This window comes from Botrytis cinerea, chromosome 3 (genome assembly GCF_000143535.2).
Source record: "Botrytis cinerea B05.10 chromosome 3, complete sequence".
NCBI classification, from domain to species: Eukaryota; Fungi; Ascomycota; class Leotiomycetes; order Helotiales; family Sclerotiniaceae; genus Botrytis; species Botrytis cinerea.
The window spans coordinates 2,753,278-2,781,218 of NC_037312.1; the positions used below are offsets into that span (position 1 = coordinate 2,753,278).

The following is a 27,941-nucleotide window of genomic DNA, read 5'->3' on the forward strand; positions in this document are numbered from 1 at the left end:
AAAATCATTTTTTATCATGACTAAGCACAATCACGTGGCAAGACCCAGTCAAGCTCAATCCCTCCCCATGAATTAACCACATCCTCTCCACAAACGTCTCCTTCACCTTTTCTTGAAGTTTATTTTGCTTTCAACTGTTCTGGTGAAATTCTTCATTTTTCAACCATGTTCTTACGCGCATCCACGTGACATCATGTCAAGCACGCGTGGTTGTTCTGGAGCACATGAATCGGCGTCTCATTACCCAACTTTTAATGTTCACCTGTAAACTACAACGACTTCACAATATTCAACATATCCCATGCTATCAGTTTGAGCTCCCGGCAGCCTCTCTTGATCCTCTCTTCTCTGCACCTACTAATTTCTTATAAAAGAAAACCTCTGTCTTCAACTCTCCCGTTTGAGACCACACATCATACTCCGGTATTCTTCCACACTAGTTCCCCAATTAGCCTGTGTACATGTCCAGCAATATCTTCATCCTATCATGGAAATAAAATGGACTAACCTCTATATACCCCATCCTTCTATAGATGCCCTCTGCTGAACTCCCTACATCTGTATCAAGCATCTACTGGCATGTCAACAAATCGAACAAAATGGAACGAAGCAAATCTATAACAGTAAAAACATACCAATAACCAAGCACCCATCTCCTCCGCAACCTTCTCCGTAGCCCTCATGATCCCCGTCCCCACGCCCTTTCCCCTGAACTCCGGATCTACCATGAACTTCTCCACGAATCCTCTATGAGGTCCAGTTTCACATGTTGGTGTGGAGAGCATGCAGACACCAGCTACCTGTGCTTTCTCTCCTTCTTTAGGTTGAAGCATCACGAAAACAATATGCCGCGTTGCAGATTTAACTTCCGAGAACCGATCTTGCCACCATGATTCTACTTTGGAGATTTTCTCCGGCGGGAAAGGGGGGAGGAACGTGAGGACTGGATAGGGCGGAGATTCAACGCAGGTTTTGTGGAGATGGACGAAAGCGGGGAGGAGTGGGAGATGCTTCGCGGGGTCGAAGACGATCGGTTGGGATAGTTCAGGCGAGGGGGACATGGTGAATATGGAGAGAGTGGGGAATCAACGGGGCCGGAATCATTCACGATTAACTTCATTTATAGCATGAATTGTATTTGAGGTTTTAACACACGCCATAAGAGTCACACGGCGAGCAATTGCACAGTTGGAGTTCGGAGTCCGGAATCGGATATCGCAACGCCGTTTGCCATACATATCGTCGTGATTGGTTGCTGTCTTGCTTTGCGGGGTAAACGGTCAAGATCTCTCTGGAGATAGGCCTTGATAAGGAATATCTTGGTGTATTGATGTCAAAGTTTGCGTCGTTTTGATAAGTTACGTAGCACTTCATGTTATCCCCCTACAACCATTAGACGAGGAGGGAAGGAGAGAATATCTCGATAAACAGGTGGTGCGTCTTCCAACTCACTCAGCGATGAACCGGGTTTATACTTTTTGTGTCCAATACCAAGTCAAGCTGTGTAATCCCAATCGGTCTGTCAAAACGCAGTGGCAAGCTTTCCGTTTCGGTGTGATTCTGTTCTACTTTGGGTTCGGGTTGTGCAATTGCCCGCATTAATATTTGTCAGACAGAACAGTATTCGGTAACGCCGATGTCCGCAAACCTCCGCATACGCAGATACGATATCCAGCTGTTGGGCAGGTCTGACATTGGAAGAGTTTCCATACGGCGTGCAATACCATCCATATACAACTGCTAGAAAGCTCTGATGTTTAGGTGATCTGAAGCCAGACATGCCAGCACGATATGTATTTACAGGGCGCAGAGTATGTATCTAAATAAATCTTCGTATTCGCGGCTCTCGCGATACTCCCACCATTCTTTGCGGGTTTTGGTATGCCGGTAACAGCGATGCATGAAAACGGAGCCACACACGTGCCACACTTGAACATTAGCTTTGAACATTGAAGCTATTGACGTGAAAATCTTGCTAGTATCGGTGGTACCTATTGACTTGTCAAGGTCTGTTGATAGTTTGGGCTATAGTGTGAATCTGTGTGATAGTGTTCTTCCTGGCGCTATGTTGTAGAATTTTCACATTGAGATACACGAGAGATTCCAGGCGTGCACGACTCACATACGAAAAGCATCGTCATCGCCGAAGAGGATGGAAACGAATTGTTGGCTCTCTGACATGGATTGAATCCATCCGTATCTGCCGACTATGATGTACAACATACGTCGGGATGTTAACATTTCCCAATGTTCATCCAATCCTTTCCCCTCATTCAAATATAGAAAAAGATCCGTATCCGTGCCCCTGGTGATGATCGCATCTAGGAACAGAGACATGATTTTTCTCTCAATGGGCACAGTATCTGCGGTCGTGGCTGAAAATGGCTGAGGATTATCCGATGAAGGGGTGCTATTGGACCAGAAAAGTCTAAGCGAGCTTGGCATAACATCATCATTCCGATCTTCCAATTATTTTCCCTTTGCACTTTTTCAATCTTTCCCGAATTTGTGGAGTTGGGTTCACAGCCTTTTCAGGGTTCTCTCTCGTACCTGAGAACTAATGTGTTCAATATATTTAAACTTATGCCTGTGGTGATTTTGAGTGGACAATGATGTTGATCGTCGAGAGCTAGGAGAGAACACTGGGGCGATGACCAGCCACCAACACGATTAATGGTAGTGCCATTACCATTTACCCGCCATTTCCAAGATATTGACCGTACGATGTACAAGATCATTGTGGGGTGATTGGGAATTCGATATAATATAAAAGTATCGAAGAAGCTCTCCGTTTGAGTTATCATACAAGCCACTTCAATTCATCATTCACCATCAAAGCGAAGCTCATTGCAAAGCAACTTATCATCCATTATTATCGAGGCAGTGTCTATCTACATCAAAGCCTCCTCAGAAGAAGTAACTAGAATCAGCTATACTATAAACTTTAGCTACATAAGGTTCACACATATCCTTTCATCATACTTTACCCAAATCCCACATCACATACACACAAACACAAGCACATCAAAATGTTATTCTCAACCACCAATATCTTGAGCACCCTTGCTCTCCTCACCTCCGTCACCTCCGCCGCTCCCACCAGACGACAAACCTCTACCCCACCCAAGTCTTCATCCAACCACTTCACACTGGTGGCAAACGTTACCTCAGGCGATCTCGCCATCAACAACTTCGTTGTCGAATCCTACCATACTGGAGCCGGAACTGCATATGCAGTACTTGCCGAAGACAACACCGAAGCCAATCCCCGCATTTTCTACATCAACGGCACCGCCACCGATGTTCGCTTCGGCAACTCCTCCACACTTTCCGATGCCGGCAGCGGATCCAACACTTTCCCCGAATCCCTCACCATCACACCTTCGGATCCCGCATCTTCGTCTTCCGGCCGTTCGACGGTGGAGATTAACGCCGGCGTTGGTCAGCCTTATGTAGGACTTACTGCATCTCCTATCCAAACCACTCAACTTCACGGATACCAGGGAGAAACTTTCTACGCTTGTAACACTACGCTTCTATACGGCCCTGCTATTCAACTCTTCTACAGAGGATATAGCGAGGAGACCCCAGCTGGCTGTTCCGATGTTGCACTGTTGCCTCAATGTAGTGAGGGCAGTGGATCAGAAGATGTTTCCGCGGCAACGGTTAGCTGTTACGACAATGTAGCTTCTATCGACTGGAGTGTCTACAGCGCATGAGAAATGGGGACTGGTCGCTATGAGAGAAGATGAGACAGACATATGATTTACGAGCGGCATGTACGGTAATGAGCATTTAATGGGCGCCTGGAAAAGGTTACAGGGAGTTTATGATACCACACCACTATCGGGTACAATCGATGAATAGATTACTTAATGAAGAAAAGAATTAATGACAAAGGTTGAGAAATTTTACAATGATATTTGACTTTCCATCTCATTCTTTGGCTTCAGTGATTTTCAAGTCGATATGTGAAAAAATGTATCTGGATCTGATCATGCAAATCAATTACGGCCTCTTGACTAGTAAAACTTAATAGCCTTATGGAAGATCAACGAGCTAAACTAATGTACACCGACGAAAGAAACTTCGAGATAAGTCGGTGTGAAATCAATGGATCCATATGAAGAATCATTCCCGTAAAGAAAAATTGTTACAAGACCCCCCCCCCCCCCCTCAAAAAAAAAAAACAAAGATAAAAGGGGTATCTATCCTATAACTCCCACCCATTCCATGACTCCTTGACATATCCACCTCTAACTTGGACAAGCAATCCCAGATCATTCATCCCCTTCATATCCCTCCAAGGTCATATCCAAATCCATCCCCTCATCCCCATCATCCCACTCGACCCCAATCTTTCCAAATAGACCTCTAGCCCTCCTCCTCTCATCCTCCCTCTTCTCCATCCCCCTTCTAACCTCCGCCTCTCTTTGTCGTCCCAGAAACCTTCTATCAGCCTCCATGGCGCCACCCCTCATTTTACCCAACCATTCCTCATCACCTTCCCACTTCTCTGGTACACACAGATTTCCAATGTATAGAGCTACCATTCCTCTTAGACGGAGCAGGACTTTAGAATCAGAGTATGGAGGTGTCGTCATTAGTTCATCCATTCTTTGAGCTACCATTTCCGTGGCTACTAATGCAGCTCGTCTGACTTCATCCCTCTCTTCCCAGCGTTTTTCTTTCCGTCGTTTATGGAGACGGTCTTGGCGACGTTGATGGGCTAGGAATGCTTTATCCCCTGGATCCCCTTCTTCGTCGTTCTCATCTAGATCTTCTTCATCGCTGATATCACTATCACTTATATCCCCATCTTCGTCCTTTTCTGCTTGCTTAGCAATCTTTCGTAAACCATCTTTATGCTCAAATTGTATTCCATAGATTTCACACCCAAGCATCGCAGGCCAGAAATCGAGCGCAGTAACTGAACCGTGGAATTGTCGTTTGTATGGATATTGAAGAATAAGACGTTCGTAATAATCTTTCACTTTGAGGAGTCCTTCAGCTGTACCATATCTCTTTTCTTCGCCTCCCTTGTCTTCCCCCTTTCCGTCTTCCTCCCCTTCTTTTGGCTCCCCGTCATTATTATCATTCCCACCATCACCACTCCCTTCTCCAGTATCTTCTTCCCACCACTCCTTTCTCTGTTTATTCGTCACACCTCTCATCAGTAACTCAGCCCCGATCCCCCAAAACCCCGTCTTCCTAATTTCTATTCCCTTCCCCGCAATCTGCATCCGTAAAAGTAAACTCCAAGCCCGTCCTGCCCTCTCCATGTCCCCTTCTTCCAAATTCCTCATCATAATCGCAACCAATACACTTAAATGTTGAATCTTCAAATTCGACCTCCCAGTCTTCTTTTCTTCCTTCTTACGTCTTTCCCTCTCTCTTCGACTTTTAGCAGATTCTTCTTCGGAATCTTCGTCTTCGTCGTCTCGAGACTTGGCAGCGTATTCGCGATCCTCAGAAATCCCAGAATATCTAGAAGGCAAACCTCTATGCGGCCAATTTTTAACTCCAATTTTTGATGGCAATTCTTTATCGAGTCCCAAACCAGCCAATCGATATTGCATCACCTCTGCCGGCGTTAAACTCAATGGATTTGTATTTTCGGCAGAGGGATGTGATGGCCCTCCATCATCTATTCCCTTTCCTTTTCCCGAATTAGTATTTGTGTTCGCAATATAATCATTATTGTATTCGTCATTTCCATCGCTATCGCTATCACGTCGTTTTCGTTTTTGGGATCGGATAGAGAGAGGTGCAAAGTGGATTTGAGGAGTGGTAGCGGATGTTTGAGATGTATCAGATATGGGAAGAGTGAAGAGTGGCATGTTATATATTATATATGAGAAAAGAAGTAGTGAGTCTCGAGGTAATTGAGCTCTACATGAGGTAGAGGTTTGAATTAGGAAAAGTTGATGAGGCTATTATTCAGCCTTGGTGTGAAAAAAGTGTGGCTTGATTCATGTGTGGCTTTTGTGGCTTTGCCAAAGGGTGTAGAACAGACGACACAGTCAGTCAGTGATCAGGTATCAAGATATACAACACAAATCATATTCCAAGTCCTTCCTCTTAACGATTGGCCCCAAGATAGGAATCCACCATGTTTTGTTATATTGAATATATTCACATATCGACATCGCTATGGGCGGTTGTAGGCTTGTAGCATGGCTTCCGTAACACAGTGACCCTCACGTTCACCTGCTTCCAATACTCCGAGTTACTTCCCCTGATGCGATCGAAAGCTTTGCGTGCTTTTTGTACACGTTTCTCAACCCTTCATTGCGATAGAAACATACCTATGCATGGGGATTCGCAATCCCTCCGTCTCATCCCACCCCTTTATCTTTCTTCATCTGCCTGCTTCATAACCCTTTTCATTTCATATTGTGGCTGTTACATGGTCAAAGAAACTGGAATTTATGTCTATAAAGTCAAAGTTGACACGGGTATCATATCTAAAGAGGACCCAAATCAAACCATTTTCCTCGAATCTAATTGTCAGAATTCTAAAATTTGGACATGCAGCTTCTATACGTTCGATTGCGTCCATTTCATCGTGATCCGCCGGTTTTTCCTTGTTGTTTTCGCTATGATGAAACATTCCTCATCCAGCGACAGACGCGCTTGACTGGAGTAAGTCCCCATGTTGCACGTTCCAAAGTATCTCTCGCCTCTGATCATAGCTACCTATGTACGATATCTTTGTCTGGGTGAAAGGTAGAGGAGAAAATGCGGTAATGTTTTTAGGGTCTTGCGTCGTCGTTTTTGTACAACTTCACGTGATTCTCTGCAACCAAGTTGGAGAGAAATCCTAGAATTAAACACTCTAAGTATTGTTGGAAGGTGACATCATCTATTTCCCCAATCATCTTAAAGACATGGCGACCTTTCGGGAGTGCAGCCTTCCATATGATTCGACGAATTTCAAGCGGCAAACCTGCGAACTTGGAGCTTTTATTATGAGGATCCTGTGGTGACTTAGTTGAGTATTTCTGGTCCAGAGCGACTGGATTTGGGGGGGGGGGGGGGGGGGGGAGGGGTGAGACCGAATTCTGTCGAAGGGATTGATGGCGTGTGGACCGGGCAAAAACGTCAATTGATCTTTTATCCTCTGCTTTTGGGCTTTCAGCAATGTTCTCTAAAATCTCAGTATCTTACGGCCTGATAGTAAACGCTGGAAAATAAATTTGGGTGCCCTAGGAAGACTTTTCTTACTTCGGAAAGAGTATTCGGCGCAGTAAACAATCTTCTTCTTGCGAACCAGTCCATTTCCTTCATGTCCTTCACATTATTTATATTTCTTTTCATTGGCCACCAATCTTTGTGCTGCTCCATGATCTTCTGAGCCAGAATATACATCTTCTTAGAGCAAGCGTCACGCGAGTGTCGTTGAGATTTCAAGGTAGGTTTCCTTTCTAATAGTAACCTATCAACAGACCGATTCCATCATTTCTATGAGCAATCCTTCTTTCCCGCCCACAAGAGATTTTAACCTGTATAGTTGTCACTTAGTCTTGAGCACGAGTGTCTATATCTTTAGCATGGACTTTAGCGATCATTTGTTAGCAAGAACTAAAATTGGTACATAATTATGCAAAGAAGGTTCTTTGGACCGTATCACTTGTTTTAAAAAAGTACCTTATATGACTCTTGCAAATAACCATCGAAGACCGACCTATCTCTGCCTCAAGCCCCGACGAGCTCATCATTCACAGTCATGCAATAGCTGCCAACCCAGTCGATTGGAAATCCAAGTTTTTAATCTCTCTGACAATTCCTACCCCAACATCCTCGGTAGTGACATACTCGGCACTATCGAAACTGCCGACTCCTCGGATACGAGGTTTCAAATCTGAAAACGATTCACTCGATTCGCAGCAGTCTTTTACAACGGGAAAATGGATCAGGGGGCTCGGTAATACTGTACTATTCTTAGAGGAATTGCAATGAGAACCTGGATAATTTGAACTTTGAGGGCGGGAGTACTTTTCCCATGGCTATGGCTATTGTTGCTGTGGGGTTCTATTTGCTACTGGACTCCCCGAGAATGCTTGAAAAAAGGGAGAAAAGAAATGAAGGAATATTGGTTGGGAGGCGCGTGGCCTGTAGGGACTGCCATTGCACAACTTGGTAATATGACGGGATACAAAGTCGTTACGTCGGCTAGCAAGAAACATCACGGGTAACTTAGATCGATTGGTGCAACTGCTACTTTCGGCCATAGGGATCCGGGAGTTGTGAGAAATATTATGGGAAGTCAACGTTTCGGATGTGGATCTCACACTCGGATTGACACCATCACAGAGAATGATACTCCTCAATTCTCGGCTGATATTTTATCGGCTGCGGGACATGGCAATGGCAAACTTATCTTGACTCTTCCGTGGTCAGAAAAATATGAAAACCCTGAATATGTGGAAGTTTTGAAGGCAGTGGCTGCTCGTCTTGGTAACGATGGCCAAGATGTGGACGCATGGACGCATGGGTTTTCGATGATTTGTTGAAAGATGCTTTCGAGAAGAAATATTTAGTAACCGCCCCGCCGGTAGAGATTGTAGAAGGAAGTACTGCAAGTGCGCAAAAGGCTTTTGATGTGAAAGAGGGTGCCAGTGGAAAGGAACTTTTTGTGAAGGTTGAGTAGGCTTGGAGGAGTTTTTTTTTTCAATTGGGAGAGGAGTGGTAAGGGAGTCTTCTGGGTAAGGCGGGGATACTCGATGCAGTCTCTGAATTCTGCGATAGCTAGAATTTCATTGTTATGTTTGATGTGTTTCGTCAGGGTTCGTGCGGTTTTGGTATACCTTTGCATTTCTTTTTCTGCCTGTGTTTCATGATTTTTGTTTCCTTTAGCGAAACTTTTTGCCACGCATGACTACATATCAACTTATTCATGATCTTCTTCACCACCCTCTTAAAGCAATGACCAGCAACCACCCCTCACCGAGTTGTACAAATAGCGGTGTACCCACTGATTTACCTCTTACTACCCCACTTCATTATTAGCGGCATCTAGTTGCAGCTGCCAGCCGTGCCAGCGAATAGTAGAAACAATCTTTGCCTTCTAGGGCTGTAAATTTTCTTTACTTTAGAGTGTTTCAAAGAAATTGTGGAAGATTATTGGTTCAATTACCCAGAGTAAATAGAAGTAAACAATGTCTAGATGTGCAACAAAAATCTCCAGATATTGTGAACATTATATTAAGGGGTTGAAGTTTCGCAATCAAGACTGATTGGTGGAGTCGATGGAAGTAAACAATTGTTAGATGTGCAACACAAGAGATGAGAGGAATGGTAGGTGCATGCATGATTTCCGGGGCGGACAGTGACCCGCCATTATGGTGTGGACGATCTGAACCCCTGATCTACTCTGGGATGTGGATGTTCTATAGTGGATGTTTCGAAATTCGAAGTCAGACTGTCAGATGTTCTGTTATGCGGGGAGCAAAAAGAAAATGTTGCATTCTGCCAATTCTGCTCGGTGTCTATTGAAAAGACTCCCATACTCGGTCAATTGATTCATATTCGAGACTGCTTTGTTCGATCCTCTGTCTTCTTAGCTTCAATGCACTGAATGGAGGATAACTCTGCATCACATGAATGCACTGTGTAGTAATGATCTCTCGATTGAAATGATCATCTACCTCAGCTAGCCCTCAATAGAATATTCATGACAAATTATGACTATCCAAATATTGTCATTGCCAGTGCTGATAGCCAAGCTTGGTCCTGACTCTAGACACTTGGTCTTTGATATTGATATCTGGTAGAGGTTATGATTAACCGTATTTGTACGGCGAAAAAAGTAAATGGAAAGCTTCTATATCGCGAATAATGTCAGATATACATCCCGAATTGGTTAAGTATGAGAATTTCAAGAGAGGCTTGAATTTGGGGTTCTCGAGTTTGATATGCAGATGGACATTCTGTGGGACTTGCATGGCTGCATGCTGGAGGGTACATTTTCTTTGAATTTTTAATAGATTGGAGTGTTGAAGTTGTGCACTAGTAGCTTTGCCTAGACTCAAAGGGGCTGTACAATGAATATGTGAGTATCTCCGTAGATGTATTTTAAGCCATGTAACAGAAGTTTAGACCCATCTTAGTAAATTTAGGAGACCCTGACTTGGGTTTTTGGTAAACCAGGCTTTCTAGATGTTCAATTTGGCTCAAAGTGTATTATCCATAACTAAAGGGTCGCGCAGAATTGACATCTAACCGAAGTATTTTCGAAAGTGTATGGTGGCGAGAATATAGCAATTGAGTATGCATAGCAGTTGAACCTTTTGGTGATTATGATAAAGATCCTTGGTGTTTAGACGATTGAGTTTTTGTCGCCAACTATCCCTTCAATCTCTCTGACCCATTCCTGAATTGCACTGTTTAATGCACTTGACTATCAAGTGACTAAATATCTGGCCTGTAAATATAGCGCGACTAAAGCCATTCTCGACATACAAAAATAATGCCATTGATGTGAAAGACGTAGCGCAAAAGGGAAGTCTAAGGGGACTGGTTTCTTGTCAATGTGAACGGAACTAAACGCATCATGATACGAACAGTGATATGATATCTATACCACGTTGAACCAATAAGTTGAAGTTGCTCGATACCTTATCGATCATTGAACTCTGAAATCCTTGACAGTATAGATGAGAGGCAGCTTTCTGGTAGTGACGGTGCTCATAGTTATCCTTGGAAAACTTTGTGTTTGGCGTTCGTTACATATGTCGACTGCAGTAATCAAATTTCGTAGTAAATCCCCGCCGATTGACATGCCATAGCCAGTCTTAGCTGAACAACGGCTTTGCGAGGGCATGACAAGTGACAGCCTAAAATCCAGTTATCATCTGGCTGAATCTGAACTTTCTGTTGGTCAGCCCGACAAACAATCAACGCGGAAATGATTCCAGTCTTGAAACAAAGTGAGAAATAGAGATATCCCCTTAGTTCATGGAAGTTCTAGCTCTCGTAAATCTCATGACCTTTTTCTATGGTAAACGAGACTGAGTTTGCCGGATATCGAAGCAGCATTTGTTTCGGCAAATAGAACTTTAGATGATAATTCTATCCTTTTATAATCCTCTTTCGTGATTGAAGATGCTTAGCAGATGCCTGGTTACTAGCCAGCTACTCTGATACACATAACCAGCTATTTAGAGGTTTACGGACAGTGGCTCACAGTCGCCCACTTGTGACCGGCCTCTCGAAAATTTTACTTCTGGTGATGCGGCTTAATCAAATATGATAATTCAAAGCGTAAAGGGAATCGGGAACAAATGAAACTTCCTCACGTGGACATGATATCAATGACAGTCTTGCTCGATGTATAGAGACAAAGCAAAGTCTTCCCAATGCGCGAGAAATGCACTCAACGCCACAATGGAAATGGGAACTCATACATATAAGTATGTCATGAAACATGAGATTCTATACTATCTAAAGTTACTACTATAAGAAATTTTCTAAAACACAAGCGATTTATTTATTCGCTTGAATCCCCCCAAACAAAGTACGCCGTATACGTGCAAACGCGTTACATCATGAAAGATTATGGAATTAACTACCCTCCAGCCGATACCCAAACCCCAAAATAATACTATTGATTATAAGGAAAAACATGAAATCTAAAAGCAATCGCGCCATGATATAAAAGTTGATTTTACATTTTGAGAGCTTGCTTCATAAGCTTGGCCAAGTCGTTTGTCTGTGATGATTAGTCAGCAAATTACCCCACATACATTGAACTTCAGAGAATTGTTAACTTACGATTGGATCTCTCATCATCGTGAAATGATTTCCAGCTGTGCTCAAACACTTCATGTTTCCTTCTCCTACTAACTTCTCCCATCCATTGTGTCCGAGGTCTTTACGATCATGAGTCAACCAGTCCATGGAGTTGGGCATCCTCACTTTGGGATCCCACTCTGGCTTAATGTCATCTTCATTGTGGACAATACCATCACGAGCCCAGATGGCAACGGTTTTTGGCATGTTAACAGTGTTGATGGATGGTAGAGATCCCAAGTGATCAGAGTAGGAAGTAAGTTCGCGCACGGTGGAGAAGAAATGGGGAAGGAGCCATTTTGGCAATGTCTCCAGCCCGCCATCACCAAGAAGACCAACCTTGGCACAATATTGATGGAAGGAAGCTGGGAGGGCTTCGAGTCCAATAGGGAATGGTGAATCGATCAAGACAAGTTTCTCAACCTTCTCACCCTTTGCAATCAACTGGCGGGTACATTCGTACGCAAGTACACCTCCGGCAGACCAACCTCCAAGGAGATATGGTCCGTGTGGTTGACGACGTTGAATTTCGGCAAGGTAGATCTGAGTGACTGCTGGAACACCGATATTGAAGTCTGTGGGGTCTTTCATGAAAGGGCAGTTGAGACCGAACACAGCTAGATCTTGATCAATTTGAGGAAGTGGGGCATACGAAGAAGCGACACCGGAACCATCTGGAAGAAGGAAAAGTGTGCGGTTTGCAGTCTTTGGGTTACCTTGCAAAAGGATAGACTTTGACGGAGGGTATTGAGACACGTTGATAGGTCTGGCGACTTGAGTTGGAGCAGCTGGTTGTACGGATGCGGAAGCCACCTTAGTAATCTTAGTTGTCTTCTTAATCTCAACGACCTTTGGCTTGGTTGCTCTTAGACCCAAAGTTGTTTCAATCTTTTCTATGCTGGTGTTTTCGACCAACAACTCGGAACTCAGATTCAGGCCAGTCTTCTCTCTGAGCGCACCCAAGATGCTCAAACTCATGAGAGAATCCATTCCCATGGTAGCTAGGTCTGTGTTATCAGTTATCTCCTCCATCTCAACGCCCATCTCCTCCGCAATGGTGGATCTTATGATTTGAATGATCTCTGCATGCTCGCTGGCATCCTCGACGGGAGAGCTTTCGGGGTCACTTTCAACTAGATCAAACCCGTCATCCCCACTTTCGCTCGAGTCGCTGGGGATCATTTCCGGGGTAGACATTCCAGAGCTTTCAGCACTATTATCATCTTCGAATCTAGTCATGTAAGCCTTGAGATGGTCTACAGTAGGCTCATGTTCAAAGACACTACTCTGGAAGTCAATCTCAAGATCCTCGCGGAATCGGCCAGAAATGCTCAAGCCAAGAAGGGAGTCGACGCCCATATCAGAGAATCTCATTGGGCCCGCCAACTCAGCGACATCGCAACCGATTTCCTCGGCCATGATTGCCAATGCTTTGGAGAAGATACCCTTTGAAACTGGCTTGCTGACAACTTTGAGATTAGGCTTGGAGACGGCTTTTGATGGTTTGGACGCAATAGCTTTGGTTGGAGCTGGAGTTGCTTTGGCACCAGCACGAGCTGGAATAGCTTTTGGTGCAAGTAGGGTCTGAAGAAGGGTGCGGGGTACGCGCTGGAATTTAATACCACCAACAACTGCGATGATTTCATCCCCTTCAAAGACGTATACATCACCAGCAACCATCTCACCACCACCTGGTACTTTCTGCATCTTGATGTAAGATCTGTACTCTTTGTCGGCCGACATGGTCTTGGCGAATCTCATCGACTCCCATCCGTGCGAAATATAGACATGCTTGGTGGAATCAACAGCATCGTTGGCATTCATGATAAATCCGGAAATGTGGCACACACTGTCGATCCAGTATGGACTCATGAAGAACTTGCCATCATTATCTGATGTCTGGAATTGCACTTTGGCAGTTGCCTCGCATTGTTCACTCCACAGATATACTTCATCCATTCCGCGATATTGTTGAGCGTAGTCGACGAGGGCGCCAAACAATTTGTAAGCCATTCCTCTTTGAACCTTGTGAACTTCTTTGTGGTTCATCAAATTATCAATTCGGCCTTGGACAAGGAACTTGCGACGGTCCCAATCTTTCAACCATGATGATGAATCCTCAAGAGTCACTTCACACTTGGTTTGTTCAACTGGCTTTCCATCTGCTCCGAATGTGCGGAAGTTGACGGTTCCGCGTCGATGAGTAAGATCAAGCTTAGTCTCAATTTGAAGAATGTGAGTTTTGGCGTTCTTGTCTAGAACCAATGGCTTATGGGTTTCCATGCTTCCAACATTGAAACCTACAGATTTAGCATCTGGCTGAGCGAGCTTAAGTGCATAATCGCAAATAGTCAGAGCCATATCACCATAAATGGATGATGGGAAGAGTGGTTGTCCATGAACCAAGTGACCAGAAATGGCAGCTCGTAGCTTTGGTTCCATAAGGTCAGACTCAGCAATAACATTAACGTTATCCTCATCAACAACTTCGGAGAGGATCTTTTGCACAGTAGTTGTCGAGAAGGTTGGTTTTACTTCTGCAGCCGTGATCATTTGCGTATCGCCTTTAGTAAGACACCAGTTTCCGCGATAGTCGATCCAGTAAACCTTTTCGTCGTAAGAGTAGGAAGGCAAATCGAGTACCTCATGGGCGCCCCTGAAATTGGCATGATACTCGTTCCAATTGAAGTCGAGACCAGAGTTGAAAAGAGTTGCCAAACTAGTGGCGGTCGTTGTCCATGCGTCGGCATTTCTGCTTAGAGATGGCACAGTGATCGCACTAGTGCCAATGATTGCTTTCACCATGTTGGAGCAGATTGGGTGTGGGCCAATTTCAACGAACAAGGTCTTTTCATCAATAATTCCACTGTTCAAAGCAGAACTGACACCACCTAAGAAATCAACACTTTCTCTGCAATGTCTAGCAAGATACTCTGGACCGAAGACACCCGAATCCTCTACGACGTTTCCAAGTAGTGTTGACATGACTGGGATTCTTGGCTGATGGAAAACAGCTGGTTTCGCAGATTGGATGAAAGAGTCTAAAATGGGCTCGACTTGGGCGGAGTGGAAGGCGTACGGAACATTGAGCATGGTGTTCTTGAAGCCTTGTGAGCTCAAGACCTCCTTAAGACGGTTCATGTTCTCAACAGTGCCCGAGAACACTGTTTCCTCAGGGCCGTTGATGCAGGCTCTCTCACATTCGATATCTGACAAGTAAGGCTCGACTGCAGCAAAGCCTGCCCGAACTGCTAACATGCCATGGCTACCGGCAGTGCACTTTGAAACCAATAGCTGAGCACGATTACCGACTAAAGCGATAGCGTCATGTGTGGAGATCACACCAGCAACCTGAAGAGCTGCATACTCTCCAAGGGAGTGGCCAACAACGGCGGATGGCTCGATTCCCCATGATTGCCAAAGTGCCGCAACAGCTATTTCTACGCAAAGAATGGCCAATTGAGTCATGACAGGGGATGCAACGCTAAGGTCGGTGATGCTTCCATCAATGAGACCAATGAAAGATGGGAAGCCCTGGGCTTGGGCCATTTGATCAAAATCCTCGATATCATTGCGGAATTGCTCCACATCGTGGAAGAAGGCCTTAGCCATTCCAAGATAGTGCGATCCTTGACCAGTGAAAACAAAAGCAACTCTTGGCTTAACATTCGATACTGGAGCATGAGGACCCTCTGTGTAGGCGCTTAAAGCATTTTGAACGCTTTGCAGATCCTTGGCATCAACTGCGATACGATATTGGTAGTGGTAACGGCGAGCAGATGTGGTATATGCAAGACTTGGCAGGCATGAGCTAGGTTGATCTCTTGACCAGTTGAGGATCTTTTGAACATTGTTTCTGAATGATGCAAGAGATTTTGCTGTCACAATGACAACCTGTGATGTTCTTGGGTCATAACCGTCAAGCTGTCTAATTGGTGCATCCTCGAGCAAAGTGGCGGTGTTACCACCTGCGGCACTGAAGTTGTTCATGAAGACATATCGCTTCCCATTTGTAGGTCTTGGGAATGGTGTTGGTTTGAAAGCCATGTTGAGATTTCTATCTTTCAAGTCTTTGGGGAATGTCTGGTTGATTTTCGTCTTGATTCCGCAATGTGGTGGGATCATACTTTTCTTGAGCATCATCATGATTTTTACCAAAGCAGTTGCACCTGAAACAGCTTCTCCATGTCCGACGTTAGACTTGACTGAGCCTACAAACAGTGGTTGATCAAGACGACGGCGTAAATTGTTTGATGGTGCAAAAATGGAAGAAACACTGTCCATCTCTACGCCATCCCCTGCTTGAGTTCCTGTTCCGTGCATCTCTACGTATTTGACGTCTCGAATATCTACTCTAGCTTCGTCCATAACTTTCTGAAACAAAAACTTTTGGGCGCCTGCATGAGGGTGGGTGATGGAAACGGCTTCCGCACTGTGGTTTGTTGCAATACCAGCAATGACACCAAGAATTGGGTCTTGATCGGCCACTGCATCGTCAAGTCGCTTCAAAATAAGAGTGACAACACCATCACCACGGCAGTAACCATCAGCGCTGTCATCATAGGTCTTACAAGACCCAGTCTTCGACAAGAATTGACCCTTCGACAAACCAGAGAAAATGTCTGGATTTGTCATGACATTCATACCACCAGCGAATACAGTATCACAGTCACCGGCACGTAATGAGGTGACTGCAAGATTTATAGCCGCCATACTACTCGAGCAGGCAGTATCCACGCTGTATGATGGACCACTGAAGCCGAAGTGGTAGTTAATTCTACCAGGTCCAAAAGCTCGAACGCCACCAGTGATAAAGTATGTGTCAATATCTTGAGCGGCGTTAATCTCACGCCAATCATCGGACGTTTGACCATAGAAGGTACCAATTCTATGTGCTTGGGTGGAAGGAGTTCTATCTCTGACGAATCCAGACATTTCCATCGCCTCATAGGCAGTGGAGATAGCCAGACGCTGCATTGGATCAGTTTGCATAGCTTCCCGTGGTGACATGTTGAAGAATCGAGGATCGAACTTTCCGGGCTCGTCGATGAAACAACCAAATGGAGAATGGGTCTTGTTCTTTCCTTTTCCTGAGGGGTCACAGTGTAGTTTGGCGTCGAATCGATTGGAAGGGATTTCTCTGTGGACGTCAAGACCCTGCTCTAAGAGTGCCCAGAATGCTTCATGGTCAGCCGAATTGGGAAATCGACCTGACATTCCTACGATGGCAATCTTGGACTCAGACATTCTACCGACCATTCCTCTTGGAATGGTGTTTTGCATGGAGTAAGAAATGTGGTCTTCCATCGAGAGCTTGAAGCTACCGGCATTCTTGAGCCCCGAGACGAGACTGTTTCCGAGAGCGGTTGGTCCCATGGCAAGAACTCTGACTTCGGTTTGTTCAGACCCTCGAACGTCTGCAACAGCCAGTTTCACCAATCGGTCCCATTTCACCTGCTCTGCCAAAATTTCCATAATGGAATTTCTGAACAGGTCGACTGTTGGTATACTTTCCTTGTGTGCAGGGGTTCCAACAAGGGGCAAGAATGAGGAATACTTGCTCAAGCTTTCCACAATTGATGGTGACAAGATTCTCTCGATGTCTTGTGGATTATAAAGGTGGGCAGCATGATATGGCCCTCGAATGCTGATTTCGCGTCGTTGAAGATTTTGGAATGCCTCACAATTATCGAAGAACTGAGCTCGAAGGGTAGGTGTTCCACTGATTGTGACCGAGCTCGTACCAATGGCGCTGATGTACAATCTCGTTGATTGGACGAGTCCTCTTGACTCATTAAACTCCGCCAAAGCATGCTCTGCTGCCTCTGAGCTTATGCCCATTACGATTGTTGACCAAGTCTTTTGTCTATCACTCGCGGTCTCCAATTGGTTTCCAACTGCTGCAACTCTTGATCCCAGCCTGAAGGCAATGCGTACTGCTTGTACAGCTAGGGGAATAAGAGATGTGAGCGATTTGGATGATGCAACTGCGGATGCGGCAAGCAACCCAGTGCACACTGCAAGTACTTCGGTATTAGAGGGCTCTAAGTATGCAAGTGGGTTCTCCTCGAAGAATCTAGAAAAGACAGGTCAGCCCAAATATCCTTGGTCAATTGCCTCTACAAAATTCTATACATACCCAATAAAATGTGTTAATTGAGCCAAACAAGTAATGGCGCTTTCGACTGCCAAATCCGGGTGGTCGGCCTCGAAATATCGCTCAGTGAACTCGGAAACGCTTGAGAAAACAGCAACATGTTGTCGGGCAGTCGATGGAAGTGATGAAAGTTCATCTTGAAGGGCGGCGTGGGCCTGTTCTAAAAAGGTGCTGAGGATAGGGCAATTCTTGCGACGAAGTGCTTTCTTGAGGAATGACTGGCAGTCTGCAGTTTGATCTCCGAATAATATAACATCCATCTTGAAAAAATTATGCGACCCGCGCTATTACTATGGAGTGCTTGGAGTCGTGGAAGTATTGCAAAAGATTAATAGATTGGAATGAAGAACGAATGCTGGATGGAAAGTCAGGAGAACGAAAGTGCGATGTCTAACTTCACGAGTACTTGACAGTATACATATATACAAGTTGAGATCTTCACATGGTCATAGATACTTTTTCGGAAGTCATGTATTTCTAACCCTACATCTTGTTTCAACTGCACCTACCTTATCCACATGGTAGACGTTCACGATAGTGCACCAGCCCCGTCAACTCTTTGGGAATATCACAGTAAGATTCTGGGCGCTCAAGCTCTTGGATGGCGCTAATTCCTCGTAATCAAAAGAGGTATCAATATTGGCGATCAGAATCTCGATCCTAAATTGACGTGCCGGGCAAAAGTCAGGTATACATGAGACTATCGAAAGATGACTTGAAACACGGAAAAGTGTGGTCGAACTTCGACGCCCTTGATTGCTTGCGAGAAGCATTGTAGAGAGAATGATGTTTGCACTGACAAACCTTGCTAGATACTATGACTACGCTAGCTCCTTCTTGAAGAGGCTTAAACGTTGTAAAGAAGTGGGGATTGATTAGGTACGTATCTTATCAAAGAGTTGCAAGTGTCATTCTCGATTCTGCTCGACTGAGCAAACACTGTGTAACAGTATCCTACGCTTGCAATTGCATACGTCTTGCATGCAAATGGGAAAATCGATTCGATGCAGTTGTAAATTGATTTCCAGCTATTGATATTTCCTTGTTCCGCTAAACGTCGATCATAGCATAAAAGATGATTTGGCAGAGTTACCCCTGCACGGATCCCCGTTCTGGAAAAGGCGGACACTTCTGACGCTTTGGTACCACCGATTACAGTGCAGTGCTCAGTAGTCTAAGTTGTCACTACTCGAGTTCCTACCTAATCGTAGTTTCGTTTCTTCTTTAGAGGTCTGCTCATGTTTATTGCGCTAACGTCCCGGCGGGCCACGCAGATCAGCAAGGGTTAAGGAAGATAAGCTTTGAAGTTTCTTTTTCTGTATTCGCATTGCACACGCTCATTGGTTCGCAAACAGAAACAGAATATCTTTCACGATAAATCTTTAGTTTGCAAATGCGTGGAGCCAATGAGTCTTGTTAAGCCTCTTAAATTTCCTTTTTAAAATAGTCCGCTTGAATATAAGAGCGCCGAGTAATTAGGTCATCGCCGCAATTATCTATTCTCAGCAAGAGAATTTTTGCCGGTCCCGAATTATTCATCATCTATCAAGTGACTGATGTTTGGACAATGCTCAGGTAAAGCATCCCTTTCATTTTAAATATGGCCGTAAATAAATACGATGTGAATTTGGCAGTTAGTCTTGTATCAGGAATCGAACAGTTTTCGAATAATGGGTACTGGCATGTGATGTTACGGGGATTTTGTTCAGTACAGCTTCTCTTCGAGAAGGCAAGTTCTCAGGTCCACAAACCGCTGCAAGAATTATGATGAAGTTGCATGCTGCTAAATAGTTGTGTCAAATATTTCTCATTAATTTTTGAAACAGGCATTTTTTTGAAACCCCCACCCCCCCAAAAACGAGATGTTTTGACTCTCTTCGCAATACGAAACAAATCGATTTCAACGACCGATAATATTTTTTTCAATTTAGAAGATACCGAGTGACGAATGCATTAATCAATTTACTGGTCCATATCAAGTTTCTGTGGGCTATTTTCATAATTTTTTAAATTATTTCGATTTGGGGGCTGGAACTTGCCCTATATTGGGATCAATGAGTTTATGAGGACACTACGAGAAAAAGTGTCGCGGCACTCTTCAAGTGCCCAGGCGGCATAATTTGTAGGTGATTGATTGTTTCAAAGCCATATGCAACGCCCTACAGTCTACAGATTTATTTATGAGTTTTCACTTGCCTTCATCTAGTTAAAACCACAGCGGAAAATCCTTTCTCAACTCAGCCTTAGGGCTGGTCCGAATGGTTTAAGATTTGGCTTGAACTACACAGATCTCCAAGCTTGGCAGCCGAGATTAGGATACGAATGTACAAGGAGTAAGGCGAAAAACAGAGGAAGCGAAACTTAGTGGCCAGTCTAGGGTCCCACCGTCACTTTATCGATTAGCAGATTACGCTAGAGGCTGAGTTCCACCGCAAAGATCAGACTTCGATGATTTTTGTTAGCATGCAAGTAGAATTCCACGCGCGTGTCAAGAATCTAATGGTGAAATAATTCCTGAGACGTCGGGACTCAGATTGCCGGTGAGCAACACGTCAATGTCAGGACCCAGGGTAAGTGCCTTGTGGCTGATCGGTGTGATTGATCGGTTCCATACATGCCATTTGAGGTCGTTCTCGACCCGATGGATTGATGACGGATTGATTTACGAAATTCACATTCTTATGCTGCCTAATCTGCCACCCTTCCCGCGCAGTCATCTATTTGCTGGTCAAAAGTGTAACTCTTAGGGAAACTTTGAGTCAAAGTCACAACCAATGATGACTCGATTGTTCACAAGAGGTGGCTTGGGAACCATGCTTCTGCCGGCAATAGGAATATATATTTTCCAGACTAGATAGGGTTTCGGTAAGATTGACGCTATGGGTACGACGGTATCCGAACTATACGAGACTGCTCTGACAGCCGCACTAGTTGGATATTAGGCTAATAATCAACAACCAGCAATCCAGCCATCCTTTTAAAACTTTCCCGTTAATCTGAGCAAGGACCAAGATGATCGAGGTGAGCCCATGAATCTCACACAGACTAACGCACGATTTACTTTTCTGTGAACCTTCATTCTTCACCTTCTGAGTGCTGAACAGACCGAATATCTACTGTGCACATGTATTCATGCACAAATTCTTTCGTCAATGGCATACCGACAATCGAGTTATCAAGGACTAAGATTGAGAATCCAAGATATTGGCGTGAACCATTGATGTATTCATGCATCAATGATGGCTGCAGACACACGCTGTCAAACACGGCTCAAAGTCAGAGTCCATGAGAAATCCATCTCATCATAATAAGAGTTTATTTTGATATTCCAATTTCACAGAGATTTGCGGAAGAAATCATCCTACGATAGGCTGCAAGCTGAGAGAAAAGCCACTCTCGAAAATCATCTCATCATAACCAGCGTACTATGACTTTGCGAACAGGCAGGAAGTTCCCGAACAATGCATTATTCAAGAGGTTGTAGATTAATGGAAAAGCCACTCTTACACTCTTGATAATCGTCTCATAATAATGAGTCTGGTATTATATTGCAAGCAGAAAGAAAGCTCGAGAAAATTTATCCTGGATTGTGATAGTTTATCATAGCCAAATAGGTGAATATGATTGCTAGTGCATAGTATGAAATTCTCAATGTGTCAACTTTATACAGGTGAAGCTAGATATGTGATTTGCATGCTTATGTGTCATATCTTGACACAGGTGAGGCTGGAACTGTGGTTTGCACGCACAGTATGTATGCACAACTACGAGGATCTTGATGATAAGGACGCAAGAATTGACCTGTGTCTAGGCAACAGTAGTAAGACAAGTATCAGAATATAGGACCTAGCTGCACGTGAATTTGACATCATGGTAGAAGGGAAGCTCTAAAGGCACCGTTAGCATTAGTAGCAAATGCATGATTCATCAATTTTGCCCGAGAGCAAGTTCAGCAAGTTCAGCACGATAATATGCCATATTTACATAAATGTCTGAGAAAGCTTTATCGATAAACTCAGCCGCCGTCATTATTGCTCGCATTCGAACTTTATCATCAAAAACGCTGTGAATTTTGGCACGGACTTGATCGATATTCGTAAGGGATTGTTCCATATTTTCCCTCAACACGGAAAGATTTCTACACAGCCTTAACAGCCTGATTCAAAGATAGCAGATATAAATACTCTATGCTTTGGTCGTTTGCTCAAGAGGCTATAACTTCTCGCCAACCATCTTTCGTATATAATTCAGCGAGACCCTTGCTTACATTCTCGTTTCTCTCCTCTGCGGAATCCCTCATACGGATGTTTCGGAAAAAATATATCTCCATTTTAGGAAACATCCGAGCGCAGTGTTAGGCCCCAATTCCCAAATGGGTGGTGACGGTAATTGAATACGAAGCTTTGAAACGAAATGGCGACTCTCGGACACAACCGAGTAATAAGCGGAGAAAGCATTTGTCTTTCCGTGGCTTGAGCCTCGCATTCTCCATGATCGGAATGGTAATTGAATACGATTAATTTTTTCCAGAACGATTGAATTTTATTCTGGGGAAAAATTGTGGCTTATATTAAGTCAATTTTAAACCTCAAAGATTGTTTGTGTGTAGGGAGATACATTCGGATTTAATTTGATGGCATGGACTGCTTGGAAGTAGGTAGCAATGTGGATTCATAACTTATTAATTCCTCGATCACAAGGACCATCCCGTTTTCTTGAAGTGAATTTTCCCAATCGTAAAAAAACAGATCCCGTCGTATTGTTATAGCCTCAAAAAGTCTTCTAAAGGAAAACTGCAGACCAATATGTACTGGCATTGCGGTTCATACAATTCCATTTTTAGCCAAAGATCATGGAGGAAACAAATTCATAGGATTCAGTCTTAAGGCCCCTGTCTCACCAGCTCAAATAAACTGGGCATTTGAACGAATATTCAATGTGCCATTTAACCCGGACTAGGAGTTGAGAGATAGTGCATGTGCCACCAACCGATACCGTTGCAGTCTATCTTACGAACTGACAGATGTCAAGTCTGGGACTCATATGATGGCATCTTATTTTCCGGCTCATGTTCATCCGCTGATATGTCAAACCTGTCAATGTAAGAAGTTGCGAAGTATCTTAGTCATTCTTTTGAAACGTGGAGTTGCGAGGGGTATCAAAGACCAGAGCTTTTTCTAGTGAGGGGCTGTCTATCTATCCCTCTTGAAAACTTCGAGGTGATCCTTGGAGTATGTTAAGTCTGGGTCAATCATGGAGTACCTGTCATTGTGATACTTGGGGATGCGAGCATCTCACGGATTGTGTGTTTCTTTTACTCGGGAAACATTCTGGATGAGATCCGGACTCCAGTTGCGACGAAGATATGAAGGGAAGAACCGGTGCGGTGACGAGTGGAATGGTACATTATCCGCATTGATATAGTCAGATAGCCAAGCTCATGTAAATCATTGACATCTGTCAAAGTGATACATCATTATCAAAATCTTATTTTCTTTCATTTCTAGAGTGATTGCCAGGTGCATCTAATATACAGTCAGGATGGGGAATACTCAATCACAACAGGCTACAACAGCGCCGTCGCTGGCGACAATGGCTCAATCTACGGCAAGACTTTCTTCGTCGCGGCCAATAATCATGAGCACCATCGCGTCGCCCATACCGACCGTCTCCCCCATGTCTCGCAATGGAACATTCACACAGTCGACACCTTTAATATCAGTTTCTACAGAGCAAATAATATCAACAATTACACAAGCTGCTGCCCCAGCTGCAGCTCAACCCCAAGGAACAGTAACAATAGAGATCACCACAACACAGGCTGCTGCTCCAGCTGTAGTTCAATCTCAAGCAACGACAACGATAGAGATAACTACAACCGAGACCGCCTCCCCACAATCTCAAATGGCTCCCTCAACCATACCGAGCGCGGCCTCCGCTTCCAGCACCAACACAGATAAAGGAACAACAGGAACAGCCAAACAAGCAGGGCTAAATTCACCCTCTGATAAAAACCCACCCTCCGCGTCTCCGGCTCTACAAGGCGCACAACTAGATCCTACGATGCCTTCAATTACCCAACCAAAAGTCGGACCTTTCTCACCCGTCGCAGCAATCCTTGGAGGGATCCCGAATAAGAACGTCGATGTACCGATTACAATCGTGTTTCTGATCTTGTTCATTGTGGGAGCTGCATCACATTTCATTAGACATGAGATCAACTCAAAGAGGGGCCATAAGTTTGTTATCTCAGACATGATTTTTGATTTCTGCATGGTTAGAAATGTAAGTTATGAAATCCGAGTGTCGCTTAAAGAGCATCAAGCGAATTGGGTGCTAACTTGCGAATAGGTCACTTGTATCATGAGAATTGTGTGGGCGTTTCGTCCGGAGAATAATAGCATTGTTGTTGCAGCCTTGATTTTTGAAAATGCCGGGTATGTAATCCTACCGTTCCCAAATCCAAATTACGGAATTTCAGTACTGACAAACAACCAGAGTTGTTGTCCTCTTCGCTGTAAACGTAGTTTTCACCCAACGAATCCTCCGCGCTACCCATCCAAATATTGGCTGGAACCCTATCGTTTCGAAAGCTTTCCTTGCGATTTTGATATCCGTCCCTATGATTATCTTCTGGAATATCATCTCTCTCACTATAAGTTTTTTCACTCTCAACCCTCGCTCCATTCAAACAACGAAGAACCTCCTCTTATTCGGTTCATGCTGGACACTCTTTCTCTCGCTCTTCCCAGCAATCTTCGTCACTTTAGCTACCGCTATTCCATCTTCTACTCCCGTTGAAAAATTCGGCGCTGGAAGATTTAGAATGAAGCCAATAATTCTTATAACCGCTACAGCACTTCTAGTCACTGGAGCAATTACACGTCTTCTAGGAGCTGTGATTGAGAAACCAATCAGTGCACCTAGTCATCTATTCAGCAAACCCGTTTTCTATACTACGGGATTTATGCTTGAGATTTTGGTTGTGTATGGATATTTATTTTTACGCGTGGACTTGAGATTCTGGGTCCCGAATGGAACAGGTGGTCCTACTGCTCAAGGAAGCGCAGGATCGTATACTGTGAAATCTGAGGATGATGAAGAGAAACTCGTTGATGGATCGGGAGATGAGGGAAAATTACGCGCACGTTCAAGTCTATATGAGAAACTGTATGGGAATGTTGTGATAGGATTGGATACCAATGTTCCAGTATCTTCAGCTGAGAAGGTATCTGCAGCAATTGCAGATTTGAGCATGAATTCTAGGGGGGAGATATTTGGAACTCAGGTTGAGAGTCCAAGTGAGGATGTTGTGTTATATGCTTTTAGGGTTGGGAGTTCAGAAGATGATATGCCTAGAAGACCGCCGCGTGCTACTTCTTGGGCGGAGAAATCGGGAGGTGTAGGGACTGATGCTCAAGAGTTTATGTGAGAATTGATTGGGTAGAAGGTGTATGGTTCGCACATAGTATAGATGGATTAGATAATCCTAAAAGTAACGGCGGGACCGATTTCTATTCTAATTTTAGTTTTATTATATAGGCTTATGATTATAATTTAGACCTTCTTCTCTAAGAGAATGTCATTAGATTTTCAAAAAGCATGCACCACTGAGAAATATTTCGCGTAAAAATACCTTCATGAATAACGAAGTGGGAACGCATGCACAACCTATTCGAATCATAGAAATTCGAAGAGGTAAACCTCAGAGGTCCACAAGCAGATGTTCTTCAAAGCGTCGGAAAACAGGTGTCCGAAGACATAAGGATCTCTCCTCTCCAACCCTGGTCCTAGATTCCAAAGTGACGCTCCATCCTTCCTAGCTACCATGGCACAATCCTCCACTTCTAGAACTTGAACTTCCAAGTCTTTCAAGTTCTGACCCTTCCTCGCAACACTTGAAACAGACAAGTGATCACATTACCGTCGCCACTTATCTACCCGGACATCGATGATAAATCATAGACATGATTCGAGAACGATCTACCAACCTCATTACTGTCACCACCTGCCTATCCGGGTATCGATGGTAACTCTCGGACATAATTACAAATCTATCAAGTGAAACATGAACTTGGAGGGTAAATTGAGATCGAGACTGAGATTGAGCTTGACAAAAGCATCTACATCAAGTTTGGCATTTACGTCGTTCCAAGGAAGTCATCGATTAGGCTCATCAAGCACGGGCGGTGCACTACTTTACAATCAAATCCTTTAGCATTGCAAGAGAATATTGGTAGGTTTGACCATTATGGATACATGAAACTATACAAGATGTTGAATTTACAGTCTTTGGCTATGTATCTGGCAACTTGCCGTGCTTCTCCGTCACAGTGAGTCTCGTCTTTAGATCTATTGCGGCATTCAGCCAGTGAAACGACAAACGAAAGAAAACGAGATGAATATCTTTCCAATCCTAGCTTTGGAACTGTCTTAATCATGATGTTCTACGCAACTACACAATGCAAAGAAAAATCACAAGATATCAAGCAAAACCGAACTAGATGTACTAGGAACCTTATTGTTAATTCCCTTGTCTTATCTATGTTCACTTAATTACTGAAACCAGCAACAAATTCTATAAACTCCTTTGCCACTAATTCTGGCGCCTCAATAGCATGCCAATGGCCCACCCCTGGAAGAACTCTAACACATTTCTTCTGCGCACTTACACCCGCTTCATCATGAATCATTTTGCAACCCTCATAAGACGCCGTCTTATCTTCACTACCAGCAAGAACCATCATTGGTACGTCGATTTTAGCATAATCCGGTCTACTAGCCGAAGCAATAACTTCACATGATGATACATAACCCTGGGTACTAGTCCCAAGAATCAAACTCCTAATAAAAGCTTTCTGGGTCGATGTAGCTTCCGAAGCTGTCGCAGCCTCTGGTATCGAATTTGCGAGCGGTTCCAGCCCATCTACCATAATTAGTAACCTAATGTAACCTCAATGCCAAAACGCAGAAACTCTCATACCTTTCTTAACCGTTTCAATCCTCTTCCCAAAAACTTCAGTTAAAGCTGGACTCGGCACCACGGGTCCTATTAAGACCAAACCCTCAACTCTTTGAGCATATTTAATGGCAAGCTCACACGCAATGATCCCACCCATTGAATGACCTACCACCCAGACCTTTCCTTTTGCTACTGGTTCGGAAAGTGCATCGAGAAGTGCAATTGCATCATCGACAATCGATACTACAGTCTGTGGCGCATTGCCTAGAGAAGATAATCCGGATCCGGGCGTGTCCAAAGTAATACATGTCGAAACGGCAGAGAGGGAGGGTATAATAGTATGGTAGAAAGTAGACGAGGAACCGAGCCCGTGGATGAAGAGTGTGGTTATCGGGTTCTGGAGATTTTCAGTTTGCGGGGTGAGGGTGTAGAAGATGGATTTTTGGTTTAGTGTTTTGAAGGGCATGATGGAGATGGAGAGTTGGAGTTGATGCAGGTGGTTTTTGGAGCGTTTCTTTTTGTTAGGAATGAGTTGTTTATTCTGTGCCGGACTGGACTTCTTTCTATACCCATCTGTAGCTTCATGCGGATAGAGGCGGCCCACATGTCGGGGAGATAGCCGCACGTGATTTGAGAAGATATCTTCATTATAAATCAACTATGATGTAGTCTCGATTTGCTTGACTGTGTTGAAATGGTAACTGACTAGAATTTTGTTCCCTCGTTACATTTGATGTTTGAATTCTATAAACACGTGATAATGGTGCTCTACTTGCTGTGCATGTACGGCCTTCTGCCCAGTATGCAATGACAGTTGTCTGAAAGGAATACATGTCCACGCATGATTCCTTCTCGCGAGTCATTCGCAAATGCTAGATAGGGTGTTACTCGCATGCTTACTTCCATCCTTCTATTCCCAATTTACGAACATGTTGGTTCAATATAAACACGTCGGACGTCCGTTGGGGTATCCTGCACGACACAGGATTCCACGTCTCCGTTTCTCATCCTAGTACTTTGAAGAAATGA

The 27,941-nt window shown here is 44.1% G+C and overlaps 6 protein-coding genes across 6 annotated transcripts; 2 read left to right on the forward strand and 4 right to left on the reverse strand.

The window, feature by feature from the left end:
- Positions 1–58: 58 nt before the first annotated feature.
- Positions 59–1,422, reverse strand: BCIN_03g08020 (hypothetical protein). Its single transcript, XM_024692187.1, has 3 exons — positions 636–1,422; positions 509–571; positions 59–436 (listed from the first exon to the last, which is right to left on the reverse strand). The coding sequence occupies exons 1-3, from the start codon at positions 1,059–1,061 to the stop codon at positions 308–310; spliced, it is 618 nt and encodes a 205-aa protein (XP_024547962.1). The 5' UTR covers positions 1,062–1,422; the 3' UTR covers positions 59–307.
- A 1,080-nt stretch (positions 1,423–2,502) lies between these two features.
- Positions 2,503–3,934, forward strand: BCIN_03g08030 (hypothetical protein). Its single transcript, XM_001547049.2, has one exon. It carries the CDS (start codon positions 3,030–3,032, stop codon positions 3,717–3,719), a length of 690 nt encoding a protein of 229 aa, XP_001547099.1. The 5' UTR covers positions 2,503–3,029; the 3' UTR covers positions 3,720–3,934.
- A 262-nt stretch (positions 3,935–4,196) lies between these two features.
- Positions 4,197–5,896, reverse strand: BCIN_03g08040 (hypothetical protein). Its single transcript, XM_001547048.2, has one exon. The coding sequence runs from the start codon at positions 5,838–5,840 to the stop codon at positions 4,281–4,283; it is 1,560 nt and encodes a 519-aa protein (XP_001547098.1). The 5' UTR covers positions 5,841–5,896; the 3' UTR covers positions 4,197–4,280.
- Positions 5,897–11,405: 5,509 nt separating this feature from the next.
- Bcpks13 lies at positions 11,406–18,500 on the reverse strand. Its single transcript, XM_001547045.2, has 3 exons — positions 17,933–18,500; positions 11,776–17,869; positions 11,406–11,713 (listed from the first exon to the last, which is right to left on the reverse strand). The coding sequence occupies exons 1-3, from the start codon at positions 18,208–18,210 to the stop codon at positions 11,669–11,671; spliced, it is 6,417 nt and encodes a 2,138-aa protein (XP_001547095.2). The 5' UTR covers positions 18,211–18,500; the 3' UTR covers positions 11,406–11,668.
- Positions 18,501–23,456: 4,956 nt separating this feature from the next.
- On the forward strand, positions 23,457–25,448 carry BCIN_03g08060 (hypothetical protein). Its single transcript, XM_024692188.1, has 3 exons — positions 23,457–24,235; positions 24,302–24,387; positions 24,449–25,448. Exons 1-3 carry the CDS (start codon positions 23,492–23,494, stop codon positions 25,380–25,382), a joined length of 1,764 nt encoding a protein of 587 aa, XP_024547963.1. The 5' UTR covers positions 23,457–23,491; the 3' UTR covers positions 25,383–25,448.
- Positions 25,449–26,455: 1,007 nt separating this feature from the next.
- BCIN_03g08070 (hypothetical protein) lies at positions 26,456–27,597 on the reverse strand. Its single transcript, XM_001547039.2, has 2 exons — positions 26,934–27,597; positions 26,456–26,876 (listed from the first exon to the last, which is right to left on the reverse strand). The coding sequence occupies exons 1-2, from the start codon at positions 27,376–27,378 to the stop codon at positions 26,503–26,505; spliced, it is 819 nt and encodes a 272-aa protein (XP_001547089.2). The 5' UTR covers positions 27,379–27,597; the 3' UTR covers positions 26,456–26,502.
- Positions 27,598–27,941: the final 344 nt, after the last annotated feature.